Here is a 22,269-nt window from a genome sequence, read left to right on the forward strand (position 1 = left end):
ATCTGCACATTTTTTTCTCGTATATTTGCCACTTTAATCTCGTAAACTTTTTCCTCAAAATATTACCCCCCTCCCCCGGGTACGTATGTTGTTGTTTTTTACACATTCTGGCTGTATGTAATATCTTCCAATATTCTCTAGGGTTGAAATTTGGAATTTGCAAGTATTTCAATGAGTGTCCTATTAAGGGTTAATGGCTTTAGTTTCCCCCACATAAACTTAAACAGGGCTGTCTGACAGTTACGTAAATCGCTTAAATATCCTAAATATAGTGTAGACTTAAACTGTTTTTTTTTCTATCCTTAACTAAAATAGGTGGCTAAAATAGTTTTGCTGCTGCCCCCATTCACAGCAGTACATTGCTTAGCTAATGTCCTGGTATTACTGCCTCATCTACTGTTGGTAATACACTGACTATTGAAAAGTACCTCATAGGACCCCACTTCAAAAAATCTGAACTATCCCTTTATTAGTGCTTCTAATGTCCTTGACAGACATGTGGTCAGTTTGGCTGTTCAGGGTAAAATGGCCATACGAAAGCCATAAAACTTTGACTGACTGACTACAGTGTGCAAAGTTGTGTAGAACTCACACAAAATGTGTAATGTTTAAACTTTAAAGTGAAAAAGAGATGTTCATCAAAGAGAAAAGTGGCTCTTAAACATCTGGTTTTTTTTGTCTCTGATGTACCATTTAAAGTGTAAATGGTGTAAATGTTTCTATACTGACAGTCCCAGTTACAACATTCAGCTGCATAGAAAACAAATCATAAAGTCACAAAATTAGTGAGGCTTGGTGTTTAACTGTCTTGTGGAGAAACAATGAGGCATGACGCAGCAAAATGCAAAACACCACGAGCTATTTGAATAGCTGTAGCTTGTTTGGTAGTGAGATTTCAGTGTACCATAGGCAAACCTCTCAGGAGCCCCCAACACCCCCACCCCCTCTTTCCCCTCCTTCTCCCCGTTCTTTCTCCCTTGTTAGTAGAATTTGCTGATGGTATAAAATAAACTTGGCTCTAGCGTGAGTAAATGGATATTTTATACTGGGACCATATGGCAGGTGCCCTGTTTTTAATGCTGGTGAATAATGCATATGACAACCCATCATTTCATTCAATGATATGCAAAGATAGACACAAACTCACTCTTTTACATGCAGAATACACACCAGCATGCAAATACATACATGTCAACACATGAGTACAGACATGTTTAATCATGTGTGTACATACAATAAACAACTGCTTCAGGCTGGCAACACTGTTGACTGCAACAATGTTAGTTTTAGGCCACATATTTGCTTTTATTCCACAGTTTTATTTGTTTTTGTATTTAACTTTGAATTTATTTCCTCTTTTGAAGGATGTCTGAGACACTTCTGCCCACAATCTTGTCTGCAGCAATAGCAGTGGCAGTTCTACACAGGGGCCTCCAGGGGCCACTGCCCCTGTGAAGAAGCCCTTGGCCCCTGCTGTGTCCCCTGTGTAAAATTAATAATAAAATTAATTCTTCTAATTAATTCGGAACAATTCTTACCTATTTTTTGTTCAAACAATATCTCATTGTACACTAAAGGAACCCATAATGTGTACATTGTATAATAGTTTAATTGTGCAATAAAAGCTAAATATGAAGATCATTCTGACTGTACTGCACTTTCAAAATAAAAAAAGTGATTGTGCAAAAAAAAAGAGAAATGTCATTGTCGTACAAAAATAACTGTTAATGTTGGTAAGTCTTATTGCTTCAATCAATGTAGTTCTTCCTAATATGAGACTTTTAGCTAAAATAAAGGTTTTGAATGCTTAAATATAATTTTTGACGATTTTTAACGTGCCCCTCTGATTAAACACTGGCCCCTCCTTGGCCCCCACAGTAAAATTGGTCTAGAACCGCCACTGAGCAATAGTCAAACTGTTTCAAAATAGAAAAAACAGACAAAGAAAGAACAAAAGGAAGGCAGTGTAAAAGATTATTTTTTTTAAAGAACTAAGGATGTATTGGCCATCTACATTATCCAAAGGTCAAAATAAAATGATTACCAAGGATATAAACCATGGTAGAATATACCGAGATACTGCAATCAGTCAGAAAATACCTCTGTGTGCGTGAGAGAGAGAGAGAGAGCTGAGGTTGCCAGACTTGAAGACTAACATCTGCACCCATCTGCCTTCCCAAACTCCACAACCTCCGTTAGTTTCCACCACACTATTTCTTCTTTCTACTTCTGCAGGTTTTTCATCGTGTAATGCTTTCACAGTCACCCTTCGCTCGCTTTCTGTGAAACAAACAGCCAATTTCCATTTTTCTTTTGTTGCAAATTCTGCAAAGTTTCTTGGGACCAGATTGACCGAGCACCCTTCAGTGGTCCCAAGGAAAACTAATTTTTACTGTGCAGCTGAATACAAACTGCATAAAACTTCATTTGGGGGAAACAGTTTCATTTCATTCAACGGCCCTCCAGGTACCAATAATTACCCTTTTATGCTACATGCTAGTATGTGTAATTTATTGGCGTAAACATGCCAGCTGGCTCCCATGGTGAAGGCTGCAATGAATGCACTGTACCCAGGGAAATATGTTACTGTATCTCCCTTATTAGAATGACAAATGACTGAACGCATCCTCCTTAATAAATCACAGTTCCTCCAGTGGAAAGTATAAATATGGACAATGAATTTAAATACGCCCTGTGTAAAATGGGAAAATCTGACACAGCCGAAATGTATCAGTGCACTGTGAATTGCTTGTGTCTGATAGAAAATATGCTTATAATAATTATAATATAGTATAATCATAAAATGCACACATATGACTAGAAAAGTGTAGGGGAACAATATATGAAAATGCAAACAAAATGTACTATACACACTGCAAAAAAACCTGTTGTTTTTACGGTAAAAAAACGGCAGCTGTGGTTGCCAGAACTTTACCGTAATAAATACAGCGCAGCTTTTTCTAATATTACGGTAAAATATATTAGCACTGTTGATTTCCTGTTTAACATTGCAATTTTATTCCATATTTTACCGTAAAAAATAAAAAGAAACACTCTTCTGCCATATAATTGACAAGAAAATACTTTGCACTAAGTGCATTAAGTGCATAAATTAAAGATTTTACCATTACATATTACAGTATATTTCTGTTAGAGATATGGTGTTTAGAACATTTAATAATGAGAAAAAGTATTTTTACAAAAAATAAATCCTAAATTGATGGATTGTATATATATTACAGTATATTTTTTTGATACAAACACGTTGCCAGTGTTTTTTTACAGTGGAGTAATGTATTTAAAAAAAAAAATAATGTAAAAAATACTGTTTTGGCTTATACATACATTTATGGTGTTTCATTGTTACTGAAACTGAATGAACCCATTTATCATTTTACGGTCTTTTACTGTCATGGTTTAGCAGTTTTTCACCATAAAATCTACAGACATTTTTTACAGTGTATGTATATAAATTGGGCCAATAAAGTCTTATACAATACAGAAAGAGGGACATAGAAGCAGTGGCGCCGCAGGGACAGAGTGTAAAGTTTAAACGTGGGAGGCAGATAAATTTACATGTCAATGCCTCATATTTCATCTTCATCTTCTTATGAAAGCATCTTTCATTATGGGAACAGTATAGAGACAAGAAGGTGTGAGGGACTTGTCACTCATCCTACAGTCGGGTGATTAAAGAACAGAGTAAGGACGGCACATCACTTCAGTTAAAATTACTTCTTTTTTTTTTTTTTTTAATAATTTGAGTTTGGTAACACTTTCTATGAAGACTACATCTATAGTGCATTATGAGCGCATTCATAGTGAATTATAATGCTCATTATAATCAATCATAATGCATTATGACTGCACTCATAAACACATATAAAGCTTCATGATGCACTATATCAACAGTTATAAATATAGCTTATAATGACTTATAAATCCAAGTGTCTTATGAGTGCTCTTGACTGGTTATAAACTACAGGCTGACTGATGAGGCTTATAATACATTACAACTACTCATACCCCTCTATACACACACCTCAACAATCAATTGTTATAAGGACTCATAGGATGCCATAAGTATAAATAAATGATCAATGTATGCTTTAAGTAAAGTGAGGTTCATATAGACGCATCTATAATGCAGTATAGCTAATCATGATGTTTCATGATTCATCATGATTAGCTATACTGCATTATAGATGCGTCTATATAGCCTCATCAGTCAGCCTGTAGTTTATAACCAGTCAAGAGCACTCATAAGACACTTGGATTTATAAGTCATTATAAGCTATATTTATAACTGTATATAGTGCATCATGAAGCTTTATATGTGTTTATGAATGCAGCCATAATGCATTATGATTGATTATAATGAGCATTATAATTCACTATGAATGCGCTCATAATGCACTATAGATGTAGTCTTCATAGAAAGTGTTACCCTGAGTTTTAAGAGAAATCCCCTTTAAATTGCTGACAATGTTTAAAGTTATGACTGCCCCTAAAATTTCCCATTTTATTTTGCATTCATCAATAAAGTTAGAAAAGAAGGAAAATCTCTTTTTGCTGTGTGCATGAGAAATTCATAAGCTATTAAAATTAGAGTGTGTTTGTTTTCATCCCATTTGATGCTCTGCCATTTGGCGAGTCTCTTCTGGCCAATCAGACAGTAAGCCCAAAAGACAACAGTAGATTTTTAAGTAAGGAATGAGACAGCAGTTTTCTGAAGACCACACACACACACACACACACACACACACACACACAGACTGACACACAGAGATTGACACATACACATACACACACCATAAGCCGAAAAGACAACATAAATGTTTGGACCTCGATAGTGACACAGCACTTTTCAGAGAGCATGTACACACATAACACATACACCCTCTCTGACAGTCTATTTGTTTTGGATGTGAGACACATTAAAGCCTGCATTAGGTCTTACTGCACCTACTGATACCAAATCTAAATGCAAAAAGGATTTTTCTCACTGGCTGACTGGGAATTATTAATATCCTTCTGTCTATCTGCTGTTTGCTAAAGTCTCAATGGAAATTAAAGTGTATGGTATCAGCAGGCAGTTAATATGCATGTTGTACCTTTCCTACTTTTCATCAAACTAGGTTGCTTTTCTGCTGCTGCTGCTGCTGCCTGCAGCTTCTAATAATCGCACTATCCTTTGTGATGAATTTAGACTGAAATCTTAAGGTGATGGTGACGTCCACATTAGGGTTCGTTTTTGGAATGACTCATTTTGAAATTTGGTAGGACTTTTCAAAAGTAAATCAGGTTATTGTCAGTGATAGCTCAATTTGAAAATACGTTTAGAATGCCACACTTTTATTATTAACCTCAGACAAGCCTTTCTTCTATTTACGTAGTAAATATCAGAGAGAAGGAGAGTGAAGACATGAAGAAAAAAAATGTAGGGTTTGATCAACATGGTCTCACAGGAATCCGTGAAATAGCCACGGATTTGCTTAACTCAAAATCTGTGGAATAGCCACGGAATCACTCAAATTTCCGTGAAACTGACACGGATTTCGCTACAATGTAAGTTCATGACAGTCATATCCCGTGGCTATTCCAACATACAAAGTGACTATGTACATTCACTGAGTGAATATTTAGAAAAATAAAATATATATTCCGTGCTAGAAATGTGATCAAAATCCATTTTTATGCAGAAACTAAGTCAAAATATTGATTTTTTCACTAAAAATGAGAGAACTGTCCGCCATGTTTTTTTGTTCTGACCGCAGGGACCTTGAAAGTCACGTGACTTGGAACAAACCAATAGGAAAATATATCCATGGAATAGCCACGGGATATGACTGTCATTAACTTGCATTGTAGCGAAATCCGTGTCAGTTTCACGGAAATTTGAGTGATTCCGTGGCTATTCCACGGATTTTGAGTTAAGCGAATCCGTGGCTATTTCACGGATTCCTGTGAGACCAGGTTCGGTTTGATCCCACAATCAGATATCATACCATTTAACACATGCTCATTCAGCAAAGTGTGAGTGGTTCTACAGGTTCATGATAAAGATGCTTACATGTCCTTGGCATTTACGAGAAGTGGTTCACTCTGTCCTGCAGGGTAAGTCGCCGTCACTTCAACACTGTACTCTGTCCCCACTGAGGAGATTCAAAAGCATCATGGAGTTCACATCTTCACTCGCTGTGGTGTCCAGAACTGGTCCTGCAACTGAGACACACACACACACACACACACACACACACACAAGTGTCAACAGAGAGGCAGAGGAAAACAGAAACACAAGGAGAGTTATTGTGTTGAAGAAATTACACTCCAAACCAAATCCAATTTACTGTCATTATTATATTAAAAAAAACATTTATTTTGAAACATTGCAAAAAACTAAAATGTCAACTTGCTGGGTTAGATCCTGCACATACACTGTAAAACTTTTTACTGTAAAATTACAGTAAATTACTGGCAGCAGTTTCGCCAGTAAGTTACTGTAAAACTTACAGTACCTCTACTGTATTATAGAAATACAGGTCCGTTTACTGACAAACTGTCTCGTAACGCAGAAAAAAAATAGCATGACATTTAAATGTTTAACTCTAAATTATGTTACACCTAATCCATTTAAACTCTATTATTAGGATTGCTGGAAAAAACAACACATTGTGATTATTTCAGCCCAGACAAAAAAGAAATAAAATAAAACTTGTCTTCTTTTCGAAAATAATGACTTTATTTTCCTGACATGCTCAGCTGAAAACAGTAAATTCCTGAAAAAAAAATATATAATTTTGATCATTGGAATGCCTGAGCAATCATGATAACTCCCACAATGCATTGTTTTCACAGCAATATACTGTACAATCATAATACAGCAAGTTACTGTTAGAATTTGACTGTAAATTTACAGCAAAGTCTTCCAGAGCATATTGTAATAAAAGTGGTCTGCAAACTCCTCTTGGCTTTTCAGGTTTTCAGGCTTTTGATAATCTAGACATTGGTGAGAGTCTTTGGGCAATCACAATCAACAGTTGCCATGCTGGAAATGAGAACCTGCTTCTGTCTACCTCTGTCTCAAATCAAGAACACATAGAAACTCCCACAGAAGTGATTGTGTGATACAGCATAGAGTAACTGAGTTTTGCAGATCAGCGTTCTCCATCAGAGCTACAACTTTTTGGAACTAAGTACAGAGTCAAATAAGAGAAAACCATGATAAAAAAAAAATCCTGTTAAAAACAACCCAATCATGTACACATCATACATAAAAACTAATGCCTGTTGCATCGCTGTTACTGCTCATAATCATATTTTATTCTCCTATTTTTCTACAACCATCTTTGTTTCCTGCCCAGTGGCTATAGATGAACATTAGCTTGTAGCTAACTGAGCTAAGAATCTGTGCATTGATCCTATCAAATAAACAAATAATTAAAATAAATGATTTCACAATCTTCACATAGCCTGCAGGTACACAGACCTGAACAAATATGCATGCCCTCATACACTCATACAGAGCCTTACTGAACTACTGAACTATGGCACACACACACACATACACACACACCTAAGCCACGAAATGAAATAAAGAAATAATGATAACAAACTTTGTTAATGAAGCTTTTCCAAACAACTAAGTGCTTGACAAAATAATAAACCTGTACACACATAATAAAGGGAAACAAAATCAATACAAGAAGAAACATGAATAAAACTGATAAATAAAGAAGGAGCAGCAATTATCTTTACAACGCACGGCCCACTGGAACACTGTTTAATAGGAAACAGTGTGTGTGGATGCATACATGCATTTTATGTATCTGCTACAATAAGTAGCTTAAAGTAGCTGTATATCTCTGTAAATCTGTGTGCAGGCATTTGCAAACTCAGTCACTTTTCCTCCATGTAGCAGCACGGTGTCACAGTGAAAACAGCAGCCTGGTGAAATTAATTTCCCTTCAAACTTCATACCTAAAATCAGATTAATGCAGCCTGTCTGCTTGAAGCTGGATCCTCAAAGACACAGTAATTGTGTTTAGATGACTAAAAACAGACATGGAAACTATAAAGACCGCTGCCGTGTCTTGGAAGGATGAAACAATTAGCAGTGGAGAGGCAGCGGATCAGTGAAAATGGGCTTTTGATGATGCTTCAAGACAATAAATAAATAAGGAAGGGTAATATTTTATATCAGCTCCGGATCGCTGACGTTTTCCTTGAAGCCTCAGGCGTCTTGTTAAAAAGAGAAACTAAGAAGTTTGTATGAGAAAAACACACTGAGAGCAGTTTTTATCAGCTACTATGTGCCTGTCGCAGGTTTTGTTGCTGCTGGGTCCTCCCATAACAAGCAGATTAGTATGTTTGGATGAGTGTGTGTCCCAGGGCAAAGCACACACTAAATTAAAAAAAAAAAGCCCCTGTGCTTGACAAATAACAGCTGTCTAAGTTTGTGTTGTGCTATAGTATTCATGAAGATGTGTGAGATGGAAACAGAGAATTTGAGAAACTTTCAAAAACCATCACAAGACAGAAAGATTGGAGGAAAGTCCACACAATCAACAGGTCATCCCTAAGGGCTAATTAGGGCCCGAGCAGGCAACGACCTGCGAGGTCCCTGTTGTATTTCGAATGATTATTTATTATTCTTCTACCCAAATGATCGCATTTTTCACTGCCTTAACACAGTAGTTCTCAACCTTTTTGAGTCGCGACCCCCAATTTAACATGCATGTTGTCCGCGACCCCCGCTAACTGAATCTCACACGCACAGTTCAGATCATACAAAAAAGAAACAAAATGACCACAAAAAGACACAAAATGACCAAAAAAAGACACAATATGACCCAAAAAAGAAACAAAATGACCAAATAAAGACACAAAATGACTAAAAAAAGACATTAAATGACTAAAAAGACTAAAACACTTTAACACAGTGGAGACAGAGCTGACTTCCAAAATGATTTGGCGACCCCCAGAAATCATCTCGCGACCCCAATTGGGGTCGGGACCCCAAGGTTGAGAATAGCTGCCTTAACATACCCCAAAACTCATGAAACTTTAAATATAAGTCACACCTGGCGAAAATTTTTATAATCTATTGTCATCCTGAATTTTCACCACTAGGTGGCGCTATAATAAAGGAAAGTGCGTTTTGGCTAATAACTCCCACATACTTCATCGCACATTCAAAAACCTTATATCCACACGTTCACTGAGTTGTGCTGAATCTCGTGATATAAGCCACGCCCATTTTTGCCTACCGTTTTTTTCCCGCAAATTCGCGAAATGTCGTAAACCTACTTTTTCGAACTCCTCTTAGGCAATTTCATTGTTTTGCACCAAATTTTGCACACATCATCTATGGACCCTCATAACAAAAAGTAATTAAAAGAATTTTAATAACCCAAAGAATACTCAAGTTATTGAATAACAACTTCCTGCAGGTGGCGCTATTATCAACACAAAACACAAAGTGTTGCATTTCTCCACATTGGTGTGTCTGAATGACATGAAACTCAGGTTACTACTACCCCATGAGCCCCTGAGGCTCTGTGCAAAATTTTGGCCGATGACCACTAGGTGGCGCTCTTTAAATTGAAGTATTTTATATCTCTACATCGGTTGGTCGGATTAACACCAAACTTGGTATACTTATTGTCAATGCCCTCCTCAGGATAACCCTTGAAGGTTTTATTGATCGGCCCCTAGGTGGCGCTCTGGCGGCAGTCTAATTTAATAAGTGCCACTGTGCCCAGACCATAAGACTTAAGGCAATGACATTCATAGGGGTGGTATAGACTGGCCCCTGTAACGCACAGACCCCGACGGCAGCATGCCCCGACATGCATGTACTGCGAGGGCCCGTTCAGTACTGCTTGCAGTTTGGGATTATAGTTTGATTATACAAACAAAATTTTATAACTGCGAGTGTGTGCGTACCATAGATGGGCTGATAGACGATCCTGTAACCCATCGTAGGAGACTGAGGTGGATCCCAGGTGACCCTGAAACGGTTGTACCACTCCTCTGACACTCGCAGGTTTCCAGGAGACAACAGGGGCACTGCAGAAACACAAACGACAGAATAAGAACAAGAATACAGAGGTGCTTCTCCAAACTCCGAAAGGTAAACTGTAGTGTAAAGAAGAGTATCAGTGAGAAGCTACATGAACTAAAGTATTGTACTCAAGTACAATCTTGAGGTATGTGTGCTTTGCTTGAGTATTTCCATTTTATGTAATTTTATACTTTTACTCCATTACATTTTGAGGCAAATATTGTTATTTTTACTACACTGTAACTAGCTAGATGACATATTAACTTACTTTTCAGGTTGAGATTTAACATTAAAACATGATCAATTTAAAGTGATTTAAATATTTTCTTTTTTATATAGTATATAGAGTATATTCAGTAGTTATAATGAGCCCAATCATTGCAAAATAAAATGCTGCTTACATGAATGCACAAATACAAATAATCTATTTAGAATATATAAAACAATCTGAGTGGGTCCATTCTGCATAATGAGTACTTTTACTTTTTTAGTGGAGTAATTTCACAGTGTGATATTAGTACTTTTACTTAAGAATAGGATCTGAATAATTTTTCCACCACTGGTGAGGAGGCATTTAATGCCGCCGTTTCCAAGGCTGGATATCCAGTCATAACAGTAAAAAAAAAGAAAAAACAACACAGAACTCTATGTATGTATGTATTGTGCTGATATATGGTTTAATTATATTCTCTAAAAAACTGACATATTCGTCTAAACAGTGGCAGGACTGCTTGAATTTAAGTTATCACAAGGTTATAAATTTCTCCAGAATCCTGATTTAGGAGAGAGGACAGTTTTCCTCCAACAGAAGATCAGTCTTACTGTACATCAAGTATGCCTCGGATTTACGACGATGGTGCTTTCCAAGCTGAGATTTTATTTTCAATATGGCAATAGTACCCTCATCTATTAAGAAGGCACATTCCGTCTGACATTTCAATTCTCTGAACGACGAGGAGACAATCACTGCAGCTCATAAGAGGTAATCAAGAGAATTGTTGAGAAAATTAATTAGTGCTGAGCAAAATAATTCAATCATGTCATTAATGAAAGGAGCTGCTGTAATTATGAACGGCCTTCATTAAGACAATTAAGACGGATCAGTATTTGTCATCGCTTTAATTCACATTCTCCTTCACGAAATGCAATGATCATGAAATGAATGTAATGTAAATGAACATTATGCCCGCTGCAATAAAATTTATTTTCATTACCTCTCACTTTTGTGTCCCCCTAAGCTAGGAGCTGCATTGTGTATTGGAGACTGAGAAACCAAGAGTTGCCCACGGTGATAAATAATTCAGAGGAGTGTGTGTGTGTGTGTGTGTGTGTGTGTGTGCAAGGCTTACATGTGGCAGCCAGGCCAGAGACACTGATGCCGTCTTGTCCGTCAGCGTACACTGGTGTGACTGTCACTTTGTACTGAGTGTCTGCTAGTAAAGGCTCAAGCACTGCTCTCGTCTGACCACCAGGAAATGACACCTACACACACACACACACACACACACACACACACACACATATACATTTGAAGAAAGTGTAGTACAGGGAGCAGTAAAGCAATGATGAGTTCTTCTCACTTGGGACCAACCTGCTCACGGCCAAACACACACGGGGCATATAAATTAAACACACACAAACACACACACACACACACACACACACACACACACACACACTGGGATCTACGCACCATATAGCAGCCTACATACAGAATCTGTTGCTCTCCTCTCCTGGTTTGGCTTATGAGGCCATTTGGAGGCAAAGATTAAGGCCAGGCTTAATTAGGTGAAACAGAAAGTGCTTGCAAAATGCTATGTATACCTTCAGGGATTTGAACCACAACTGTTCAAGAATTCTGCTCACTTCAGTTAAGTCAATAAAGTCAAGAGAGGCCAATAGTGAGGCAAAAAAAGAGCTGGGAAAAAAAAACCATTACTGCTGTGTTTTAATTTATAAGTGTTAAAGTTTGTTCTCTCATTGCGTCTTTGTTTGAAGGCAAACTTCACCACCAGAATGATTGTTTGTATATCAACTTATTATTACTTATTATTATGTATATATCTACTTTGAATTTTGTGGGGAAAGCTTTTTTTTGCATCCACGATGAACGAAGAATACAAACAACTAGAATATTCCACATGAAGAGTCTTGCGATGAGTAGCACTCTAGCGCAAGTGTGATGTAGTTGTGCCGTTTTTAAAAGCAGCCCCAATTAACTTCAATTCATAAAGATGGATTCCTTGTTAATGGAGTCATGTGGGGGAAAAAAACTACATTTTCTTCAAGAATTTAAGGTCAAGATAGGTGGATAATTGATAAACAAATGGTCATTTTTGGGTGGAGTAGTTTTAACGGTATTCCTTCCTATAAATAATTTTAAGCAGTGTACGAGTGACCTGTAAAAAATAATATTTGGTTCTATGACCATTAGAAAAAGAAACCTGATATACCTGATGCTGCATTTTTATAGTGAAATACATTTCAATGAGTTGTGTTCGACCACCTTTTAGCAGATGAAGTTTGCGTCGTGGAACCATAGGTGTCTTAACAATGTCCATTTCTTTGAGCACTTTTAGGAAGAATTGTCTGTATTGGATTAAAACTTGAGCTTTACATTCATTTCTATGGTTTTGTGACAACTGAGCAAACTACCTGCTGATGACGAGTTCATGATGTTCTCCAAATCTAAAGTCAACTTTCTGTGGCTTCTCATTTATTTGAACTTTCTTTTCTGTAAAACACGATTTGATATGCACATCAAAAAGGCTTCTCACATTCATCTGTCTGTTCCTAACTAAATGTCTTTTTTAACATAAACAGCAGTGAAGAGATTAACTTTCCTTTATTGTGCACTGATCCCCAGCCAAATGTTAGCTGTGTGTGTGTGTGTGTGTGTTCTTGTTCTTCCTACATAGTGAGGACCAGAACACGTTTTTAACCAACAGAGTGAGGACATTTTTGCAAAGTGAGGACATTTTGCCAGTCCTCACTTCTTTAAAGGCTTTTTGGAGATTTCAGACTTTGTTTTAAGGATTAAAGGTTACATGATGATGATAATTAACTGAAACTGTATTGTGTGGTTACAAAACTAACTAAAATTATAGTGAAAATGTCCTTTGTTTTCGTCAACTTTTTTCATACATAATCAAGATGGATAAGACAAAGGAAATAAAGGCAAAATTTACTGTGACCTCTTTTAATCTCCCACCCAACAAATACCCCATTACAAAAAACTAATACTAACACTAAAACTAATAAAAACTAAACTAAAACTAGCAAACTCAGTCTAAAAACTAATTAAAACTAACTGAATTTGAAAACAAAAATTGACAACGAAAATTAAAACCAAAACTAATGAAAAATCCCAAACTATTATAACCTTGCCAGGGAATTTACTATTCCAATGAGGGCCCTCACAAAGATAGAAAAACAAGAATGTGTGTGTGTGTGTGTGTGCATCAGAGAGAGAGAGAGAGGGAGAGGCCAGGTAAATCTCTGACAGCCAGTGAGATGGAAGGAGCTGTCCACTCTGACTGTGGTGCTGAAACACCTGCCAGTGTCAGAGCAGAAAGGCACACACACATATTTAAACTTTTTTAAACACATATAGAAACAAACATCCCGCTTAGGAGACACACACACTGTCTCTTTTGCCCTCTATGTGTATCTTACGCACCTCAAAACACATCAAAACTTTTCCAGAGAGAGGCGCGACCTGAAACAACCTTTATCTATCAGCCGGCGGACAGGTTTAAGCCTTTCTCCCATTTTGTTTAGCTATTGTTTCTTTTTCCACCTCCCTTTGTTTCTCTTGCTCTTTTCTCTGCTGCCCTCCATCTCTGCTCCCAGTGAGGTAAATGGCTGCTGAAAAGATAATGGAATGTCTTCTGGCTTGGCCTGGCCTCTCCATCTTCTACGGCTCTGACACCACATTGGGAAATTAAAACAGGGGGGGGGGGCAGGGGAGGAGAGGAGAGGGAGCAGGGAGGAAAGTATGGGGAGGTGGCAAGAGAGAGAAAGAAGACAGAAGAGAGGGGAAACAGAAAAACAGAGAGATATAGGGACAGATGGAGAGAGAAAGTGTTTGTGTGTGTGTGTGTGTGTGTGTGTGTGTGTGTGTGTGTGTGTGTGTGTGCATCAGCGATCAGGGTCAGAACATGGCACTGAGCTCAAGGGCTCTCACCACAGATAGAGGAATCAGGAAGGAGAGGCTGAGTGGACCGGGACTAAAAGTGTAATCAGTTTTTTGATTGGTGCAGATGACCCGACACTGACCGCTGCAGTGCTATCCAGTTGGCTGGAGGTGGGAAATAACAAGGATCTTCCTCTGAATACAACTCCAAAGCTGTCTATTCCATATAATCAGCGTTCACGACTCACCGGGGAAGATGTTTATGTGTGTTTACGTGCATGTGCGTGACAGAAACATAAGGAGGTAGACTTTGGAGACTATACTGTAAAAAAAAGACTTTTGTTTTTACGGTAAAAAACCGGCAGCTGTGGTTGCCAGAACTTTTACCGTAATAAATACGGTGCAACTTTTTGTAACATTACGGTATAATGATATTAGCAGTTGATTTCACGTTTAAGATTGCCATTTTAGTCCATATTTTACCGTATAAATAAAAAGTTTTTCCATCAAAAGAAACGTTGTTCTGCCATATAATTGACAAGAGAATACTTTATAAATGCTGCATAAATTAAAGATTTTACCATTAAATATTACAGTTTATTTCTGTTGGAGATATGGTGTTTAGTACATTTAACAGAGAGAACATTGTTTTTTACAAAAAATGAATGCAAAAATGATGGTTTGTACATCATATTTTTTGCTACAAACACGGTGCCAGTGCATTTTACAGTGGAGTAATGTATTTAAAAAATAAATAAAAATGTAAAAAATAATGTTTTGGCTGATATATACATTTACGGTGTTTCATTGTTACTGAAACTGAATTAACCCGTTTATCATTTTATGGTCTTTTACTGTCATGGTTTAGCAGTTTTTCACCGTAAAATCTACAGATAATTTTGCAGTGTATAGACAGGGATATAAATAAATCTCTCATAAAAGAGGGGAAAAACTTGCAGCAAATACCCCTAAACCTCTAAATCTGAACTTGATTATTTCTGAATGATTGATTTTTTACAGTCACAGCTCACAACCTGATCAACTCACAGACTCCTCTTTGTGGGCGCCGTTGAGATCACCGTAAGAGACCCTGTAGCTCTCCACGTGGGGGTCTTCCAGCTCCCATGATGCCTCTAAACTCTGGGTGGTCTCGTCACTCAGCAGAAGATTTCTCACAGCCTGACGTGCCACTGTAACACCACATCACAGACAACAGTTACTGTACTGGGTTACAGTAGGATTTATAAATCAAAATGTACTTAAGATCTTGGCTTAAGTTGTGTTTTCTCCACACTTAATGCGACTCAGTAAACCCTGGATTAGAAAAATGTCAGTTAAAAGCCAATATGATTAAAAAAATATGTATAAAATCATGCCAGCTACTGTCAAAGTGCCTGAGAAACTGTGATGTGATGGATAATAAAGCCGTAGTAAAATCTGGCCAAGATGGAGACTTTTTTTTCTCAGGAACAACAGAACCCACACTTTTTATGAAGAACACATCTATAGTGCATTTTGAGGGCATCCATTGTGAATTATAATACATTTATAATGCAACAGGACTACACTCATAATGCTTTTTGATGCACTTTATAAAACATACAGATATTAAGAATTCGTATGCATGCATCATCTGTTTAAAATAATCCATGCTGCATCCATCATACGTACTTATTATGCAAGTTAATAGTTAAAATGTTAATAAATCATGCAGAGAATTACAAGTACATTTCCTAACTTACTGTTGTAATTACAGTGGAAAAAATGTATTCTCTCTTTTTCTTACTTTGAATATATTACATATATTTTATCTTACTGTTCCGTCCCTAAACCAGACGAACCAGGCTGTAATTCTCTGCTTAGTTAATTAATATTTTGGTGTCTTACATCATAACAACTTTTAATGCAGCGTGGGTTATTTGTAACACATGCAAAAGCACGACACTTTACTCACCACCAGCAATGAATCATTATGATAAAGCATGCATTATTATAGTTGCATAAATATGCATGCCACTTTACTAAACACATAAGACACTTGAATTGATAAATCATTCCAGAAGTCACATATATAATGTTTTATGACTGTTGATGTAGTGCAGTTCACGAGCATTATGTGTTTATGAGTGTAGTCATGCAGCATTATGAATTCAATATGAATGCCAACATAATAGAATATAGATGTGGTCTTAGTAGAAAGTGTTACCCAAAGGGTTTGTGTTTCATCAGTCTTCATCGCGGTTTTAAATTGAGTGGACACATTTTAAGTTCTATGCAGTCCTGGGTGGATAGGAATCAGTGTGAGGGTTCCATACATAATGCAGCCTTAAACTACAAGCCTTGATTTTTAAAAACAGAAGCGACTTGCTGTCTACTGGGCAGAAACAGGAGCGCTTCGAGAGTTTAAACGAGTCAGATATGCTGTTTTAAAGTTTCCAGGAGAGTGTGCAGGGTGTTGAATAAAAGAGACGTGTTGCTTTTTTAAGTTTTTAAACTCTGAGTAGAGAAACTGGTCTGACTTGATTAGCTGTAGCCTGTTCCTCATACGAAACACAATCCAGATGGCCTCCCGGTCGCCTCTGAGATAATGAAGTTTGAACTATAGTCCCTGGATGAACAACTTGGTAAACACATTTATAAAGACACAAAAGATCTTTCAAGCTTTTCTCATAAAGGTGAATGCTTGAAAATATAATCAATGTTCCAGTTTTGCATTGCAGCAGTACAGACAGTGTGGGGCTTTTATTACGCTCTCTGTAATTCTGTTTCTGCTTCCTGAAAGTAAATGAGCAACAAAACCCAAACTTTAACAGGAACTTGCTAGAAGTCTGGTTGCACTCTGGCAACATCAGCATGCCCTGGAAACCAGTAGAGCCTTTTATATTACAATGGCAGAAGACTTTCTAGACAGATGCTTTGGCTTGAATCATGATTAGAATTTGGCCGGCCACTTTGCAATTATAGTTGTTAAAAGCGAGTACCACTTGAACTTAGCCTGCTGCCCACTGGACACATGCAAGCAAAATAGAGCAGCACTTTTAAAGGTGAGCTACATGACATTCAGAACTTTTATACTGCAGTAAACAAATATTTGCTATGCAAAGATATAGTGGAATAATGGAGCAGAGAAAGTTCCTGTCCTGATCCCTCAATCTGAAAATGTAGCAGCTTCTGGCTGCGGAAAGCCGTGCTAATATGGCGATTACCACTAAAAGAACAGCCTGGTAGAAGCCAAGTCACCCTGGTGAATGTGAGCTGAACATCACTGACACACTGTAAAACTTTTTACTGTAAAATTACAGTAAATTACTGGCAGCAGTTTTGCCAGCAAGTTACTGTAAAACTTACAGTACCTCTACTGTTTTATAGAAATACAGGTCCGTTTACTGACAAACTCTCTGCGTCTCGTAATGCAGAAAAAAAATGCCATGACATTTAAATGTTTAACTCTAAATTATGTTACAACTAATCCATGAAAACTATATTATTGGGATTGCTGGAAAAACAACACATTGTGATTATTTCAGCCCAGACAAAAAAGAAATAAAATAAAACTTGTCTTCTTTTCGAAAATAATGACTTTATTTTCCTGACATGCTCAGCTGAAAACTGTAAATTCCTGAAAAAAAAAATATAATTTTGATCGTTGGAATGCCTGAGCAATCATGAAAACTCCCACAATGCATTGTTTTCACAGCAATATACTGTACAATCATAATACAGCAAGTTACTGTTAGAATTTGACTGTAAATTTACAGCAAAGTCTTACAGGGTAGTATCAGATCTGCTAGCGATGTTAGCACCGCTGGTAAAGCTGTGACAGTATGGTGTTATCAGTAAGTTAGCCTTAGCACAGCTAGCTGCCACAATATGTGCTTCAGCCAATCCTGTCCTAGAATCAGCATAGAGCGGTCCAAACTGGGACTGAACTCGCTCTGAATGTCATGTACAGCACCATAAAGTTTTTAACATTACAGAAATATACACAATTGCACAATTGAAAATCCATCATGACATCATGTCACATCATATTTACATTTACATTTAGTCATTTAGCAGACGCTTTTATCCAAAGCGACTGACAGGAAGAGTAAAAACAAACAATCAAGGTATAATGTAATAAGAGCTATTAGTGCATCAATATCATATAACTTTTCAGGTTATTGTTTGGCCGATACTACACATGTACAACACTGAGTGTGATTTCACATTTTGGACTTTACACAAAAGCAGTTTGGACACTCCTTACCTGTAGTTGTGGTAGCAATCGTTGTTGTCTTGGCCACTGGGAGAGCATAAATCAGATAATTAGATAGAACCTCTCATCAACAAACTCTCTCTATCAATAGCTACAGTAATTAGACGGAAATACATAACAAATTATTGATGTGAAAATAGATTTTCTCCTTCTGAGGTAAGCCATAACAAACCAATCAATGCAGCTGGGCTCATGCAGAGGCACGCTTTGAACTCAGCTATGCTAATATTATGATCCTAAAAGGCAGATGTGAGCGGAGTGCTGTGGTATTCTCAGCAGACGGTGGCACTCCGGTGAAGAGGGTGAGTAAGGTCACGGACTCATTTCAACAAGCAAGCAAGTGGATCTTCTGATTTATGTAAGTTTATTCTTCTTTTTCTGTTCTGTCTGGAAAGGCTTTTAGATTCTGATTTATGTTGCGTTTTGTATTGATTTAACCCATAAGAACCCACGGTGACACAGGTGTCACAGACATTTGAAATGTTCTAATAATGTTCATGTATGTTTTCTCAAGTACATAAGTGTGTTTTTCAGTGTTCTACAGCTACATTAGCTTGTTGAGAAGCCATGAAATGAGGCAGTGGTATTTATATTTATTTATTATTGATTTTTTATTATTTTGTTACTTAAAACAAATCTGAAATGGAATTTGTAGTCTAACAGCAGTATTAATGTCACAATTTTTATATATATTGTGAGATGCAAAGAAAAAGGCAAATTTGTGTTTTTGTAAGTCAAGTCAAGTCAAGTCAAGTCAAGTCAAGTCAAACTTTATTTATAGAGCACATTTAAATCAACCGGGGTTGACCAAAGTGCTTTAAGATATCACAGTAAGCAGAAAGGGTGTCTAGTTTATTCATTCAAAAATAAGAAATATCATAAACATAAATTCCATAAACGCCCAATGTAACATATCTATATATATGTATATATATATATATATGTATACGTATATGTCAGATCAAAGATCTTTGACATTTAGGGCTAGTATTTTTTTTAAAAACATCATAAATGTGTTCTATGTGGTCCACTTGGTAGGACTTATTATATTTTTTGGGGGGTTTATTTAAAGTTTTTTTTGTTTATTTTGGTTGAAAGGACGCTACTCTTTATAGAAGCGATGTTTGCCTGGATTCATGATGTCCAGGATTACAATCAATGATACTGGTTAAAGCTGTATTGTTTTTTTTTTTGTTTTTTTTGTGTTTTATTTGTTTTCTGATCAAATGCATTTGACCAATTATTCCTAAACATTTAATCCAAATGGCTATAATTCAATGGTTTGATTCTACAAACTGTCTTTTAAATGTGTGCTGCATTTTGTAATGAACTTTTGTGCTGCACTTTTCTAATGTATTTTGGAATGTATTTTTACTGTTAAAGTTGTTGTAGGACTGTTGAGTATTACTTGTTGGAATGTGGACCCCAGTAAGACTAGCGAACTGCCACGGCACAAGCTAATGGGGATCCTTTAATAAAAACATAAAAACTTGGTCTGTGGTATTTCCCCATAATTTTCCTTTAAGGATTACTGGGTCTGGGTTCTTATGGGTTAATACAGTAAATACTACAATCCACTTACATGTGGTCTCTATAACAGAGACGGTGTCACTCTCAGACTCATCTTTGAATACAGCTGTCAACATAACTTCGTACTCGGTGGACGGAGTCAGACGGCTCAGGATGTATCTGTTATCGCTTCCATCCAGGACCACCTACACAAGAGAAACATACATACGAGTCTTAGTCTCATATGACATTTGACTTCCAACTATAAGTTCTTTCCAAAAAAAACAACAACTCATGAATGTTGGCTTATGTCTTAAAAAACGTCAACCAAGCACGCCTGCTGTTTTGTCAACAGTTCATATTGGTTAAACATTACGCAAGACAGTTGTCAGTTCATCTTCACGTCACACTTTCATCCAAAGTTTTAATCTCAGCTTTGAGCAACGAATTCCTTTTCTGTCATGTCGTGTTTCACAATGTGCTGTTTACATTCAGGTCACCTTTCCATGTTTTGTACTTTCATTTCCTATATTCGTTGGAAGAAAACAAACAGGAAGTGTATCCTAAGTTACCCTCAAGATGTGATAAAAACTTTGGGCATTAACCAACAGTCTGACAGCATTATTTATACTCTAAGTACAACACCAGACTTTCAAGACCAAGGTCGTCGCTGAGTTTTAGTAGAGAAAGCTGCTAAAAACATAAAATAACAAATCGCCTCAGTGCTCGTAATTTCAGGCAAGAAAACAGCAGGAAATGGTGGTGCATATTTTCTAAGGCTGGTGTCTGAAAACTATTATACTTTGTTTGTGGATTTAGTTTTATTGCAAGCAATTATGCATTGCAGAAATTCATTTCATCATCACTGAAATGTACGTCCTATTCTGCTAAACAACATTTGAACAAGGCCATTGTAGGAGCTACAAAGATGACAACATGAGAGATTCAGAAATGTGTGTTTTTCCCTGAATACAACAGCAACAGCAACAGCCAGTTGGATGAACTCCTGCTGCAGGAGTCCAGACGACCACTAGTTTGTCCAGACCCCAAAGCAAACACAAAGAGGTCATCAAAAGTACAGCTTGCTTCCATGGAAAGCAGCACTGAAATTGAAATTTACTGTAGATGACTCAATAACCGTATTATGCGCAGGAATTTGTTTTACTGAGCCCTTTGAGGCACAGATACATGCTAATTCCAGCAGCGGGGCCGCCCATTAGTTCTTTCCCAGGAGCAAGTGCATCTTTAGTGATTCATTCTCTCGCTTTTCTTTTAGATTTCTTTGCATTAAGTGAGATATATTTCCCTTATTTTACAGCATTGCCCTCTGTGGTATTCACCTGATTACATAGTGTAGCCAAACACACATTTTATTGATTAACAAAAGTGCATTAAAACACCCAAAATCCGCTTTCAAAAAAGGCATCAGGATGCTAATAAAACAAATGAATCCAAACAAAACAGCATGATCAACAATGATATAATTTACTTATCTGGTGGAGCTCTAGATTACCTTACTTTTAATCTTTCACTGAGTCTGTGTGGCTGTTTGAATGCATTATGTTTAATCTCCTCTCAGATAAAACAATACAGAGCGGTCGTTGGTGCACGTAAATGTGTGTTTATGTGTGTGTGTACATGTGTAGAGTATGTGGGTGAGAGACAGAGAAAAGCTGCGTGCATCCCTTTCTCTATGCTGGCGGAATTACCAGCCCACCTCTCCAGCTCCCCAGAGTGTTATTTTCAGCTCTGATGACTCTCAGCAAAACACACAAATACACAGACACGCTCACACAACATGCACACACAAAGACCTAAGGGCTCTATCGCTGCCGCCCAGCTGTCTCTAAACCCCAGATCATGGTAATAAAACACCCAAGCCATTAATTTCCAGATTTATTCAGCCTTTATTTATACTCAGCCATGCCAGGGGTTTTTACCAACTACCAGTAGTGGAGTTAAGCTTATATGCAAGCCTATAGAGTACAGGCTCCCCTTTATCTCAGCATATGGAGTGCAGCCACTTCTTCCTCTGGGAATAGAGATAAAGCTTGGACCCCTGGCTAAATGAAAACATCTAAATTCATGCAGGTAAAACAGAAATTGGTTTAATATCTGTCAGCTTGAGGAAGTGGAAATACAAGTTTGTGGCTTGCTCAATACTGTGTCAAGGGCTCAAACATGATCTGGGAGGATGATCTTCACTTCTCGTGGGTGAGCAACATCTTTAACCCTATAAAGCCTGAACCATGAAATAATTGCCAGAAAATTCAATTTTTGTAAAAACTGAGTGCTTATTAA

At 37.2% G+C, this 22,269-nt stretch overlaps 1 protein-coding gene across 1 annotated transcript in view; it reads right to left on the minus strand.

Moving 5' to 3' along the window:
* col14a1a (collagen, type XIV, alpha 1a) overlaps positions 1-22,269 on the minus strand; it is a 192,859-nt gene that overhangs the window by 105,665 nt on the left and 64,925 nt on the right. Inside the window, 7 exon segments of the mRNA XM_059340164.1 lie at positions 6,051-6,153; positions 6,155-6,225; positions 9,949-10,071; positions 11,416-11,548; positions 15,249-15,391; positions 18,451-18,486; positions 20,042-20,174. Coding sequence (XP_059196147.1) covers positions 6,051-6,153; positions 6,155-6,225; positions 9,949-10,071; positions 11,416-11,548; positions 15,249-15,391; positions 18,451-18,486; positions 20,042-20,174 — 742 coding nt within the window.

This window comes from Centropristis striata, chromosome 8, assembly GCF_030273125.1.
Source record: "Centropristis striata isolate RG_2023a ecotype Rhode Island chromosome 8, C.striata_1.0, whole genome shotgun sequence".
NCBI lineage: Eukaryota > Metazoa > Chordata > Actinopteri > Perciformes > Serranidae > Centropristis > Centropristis striata.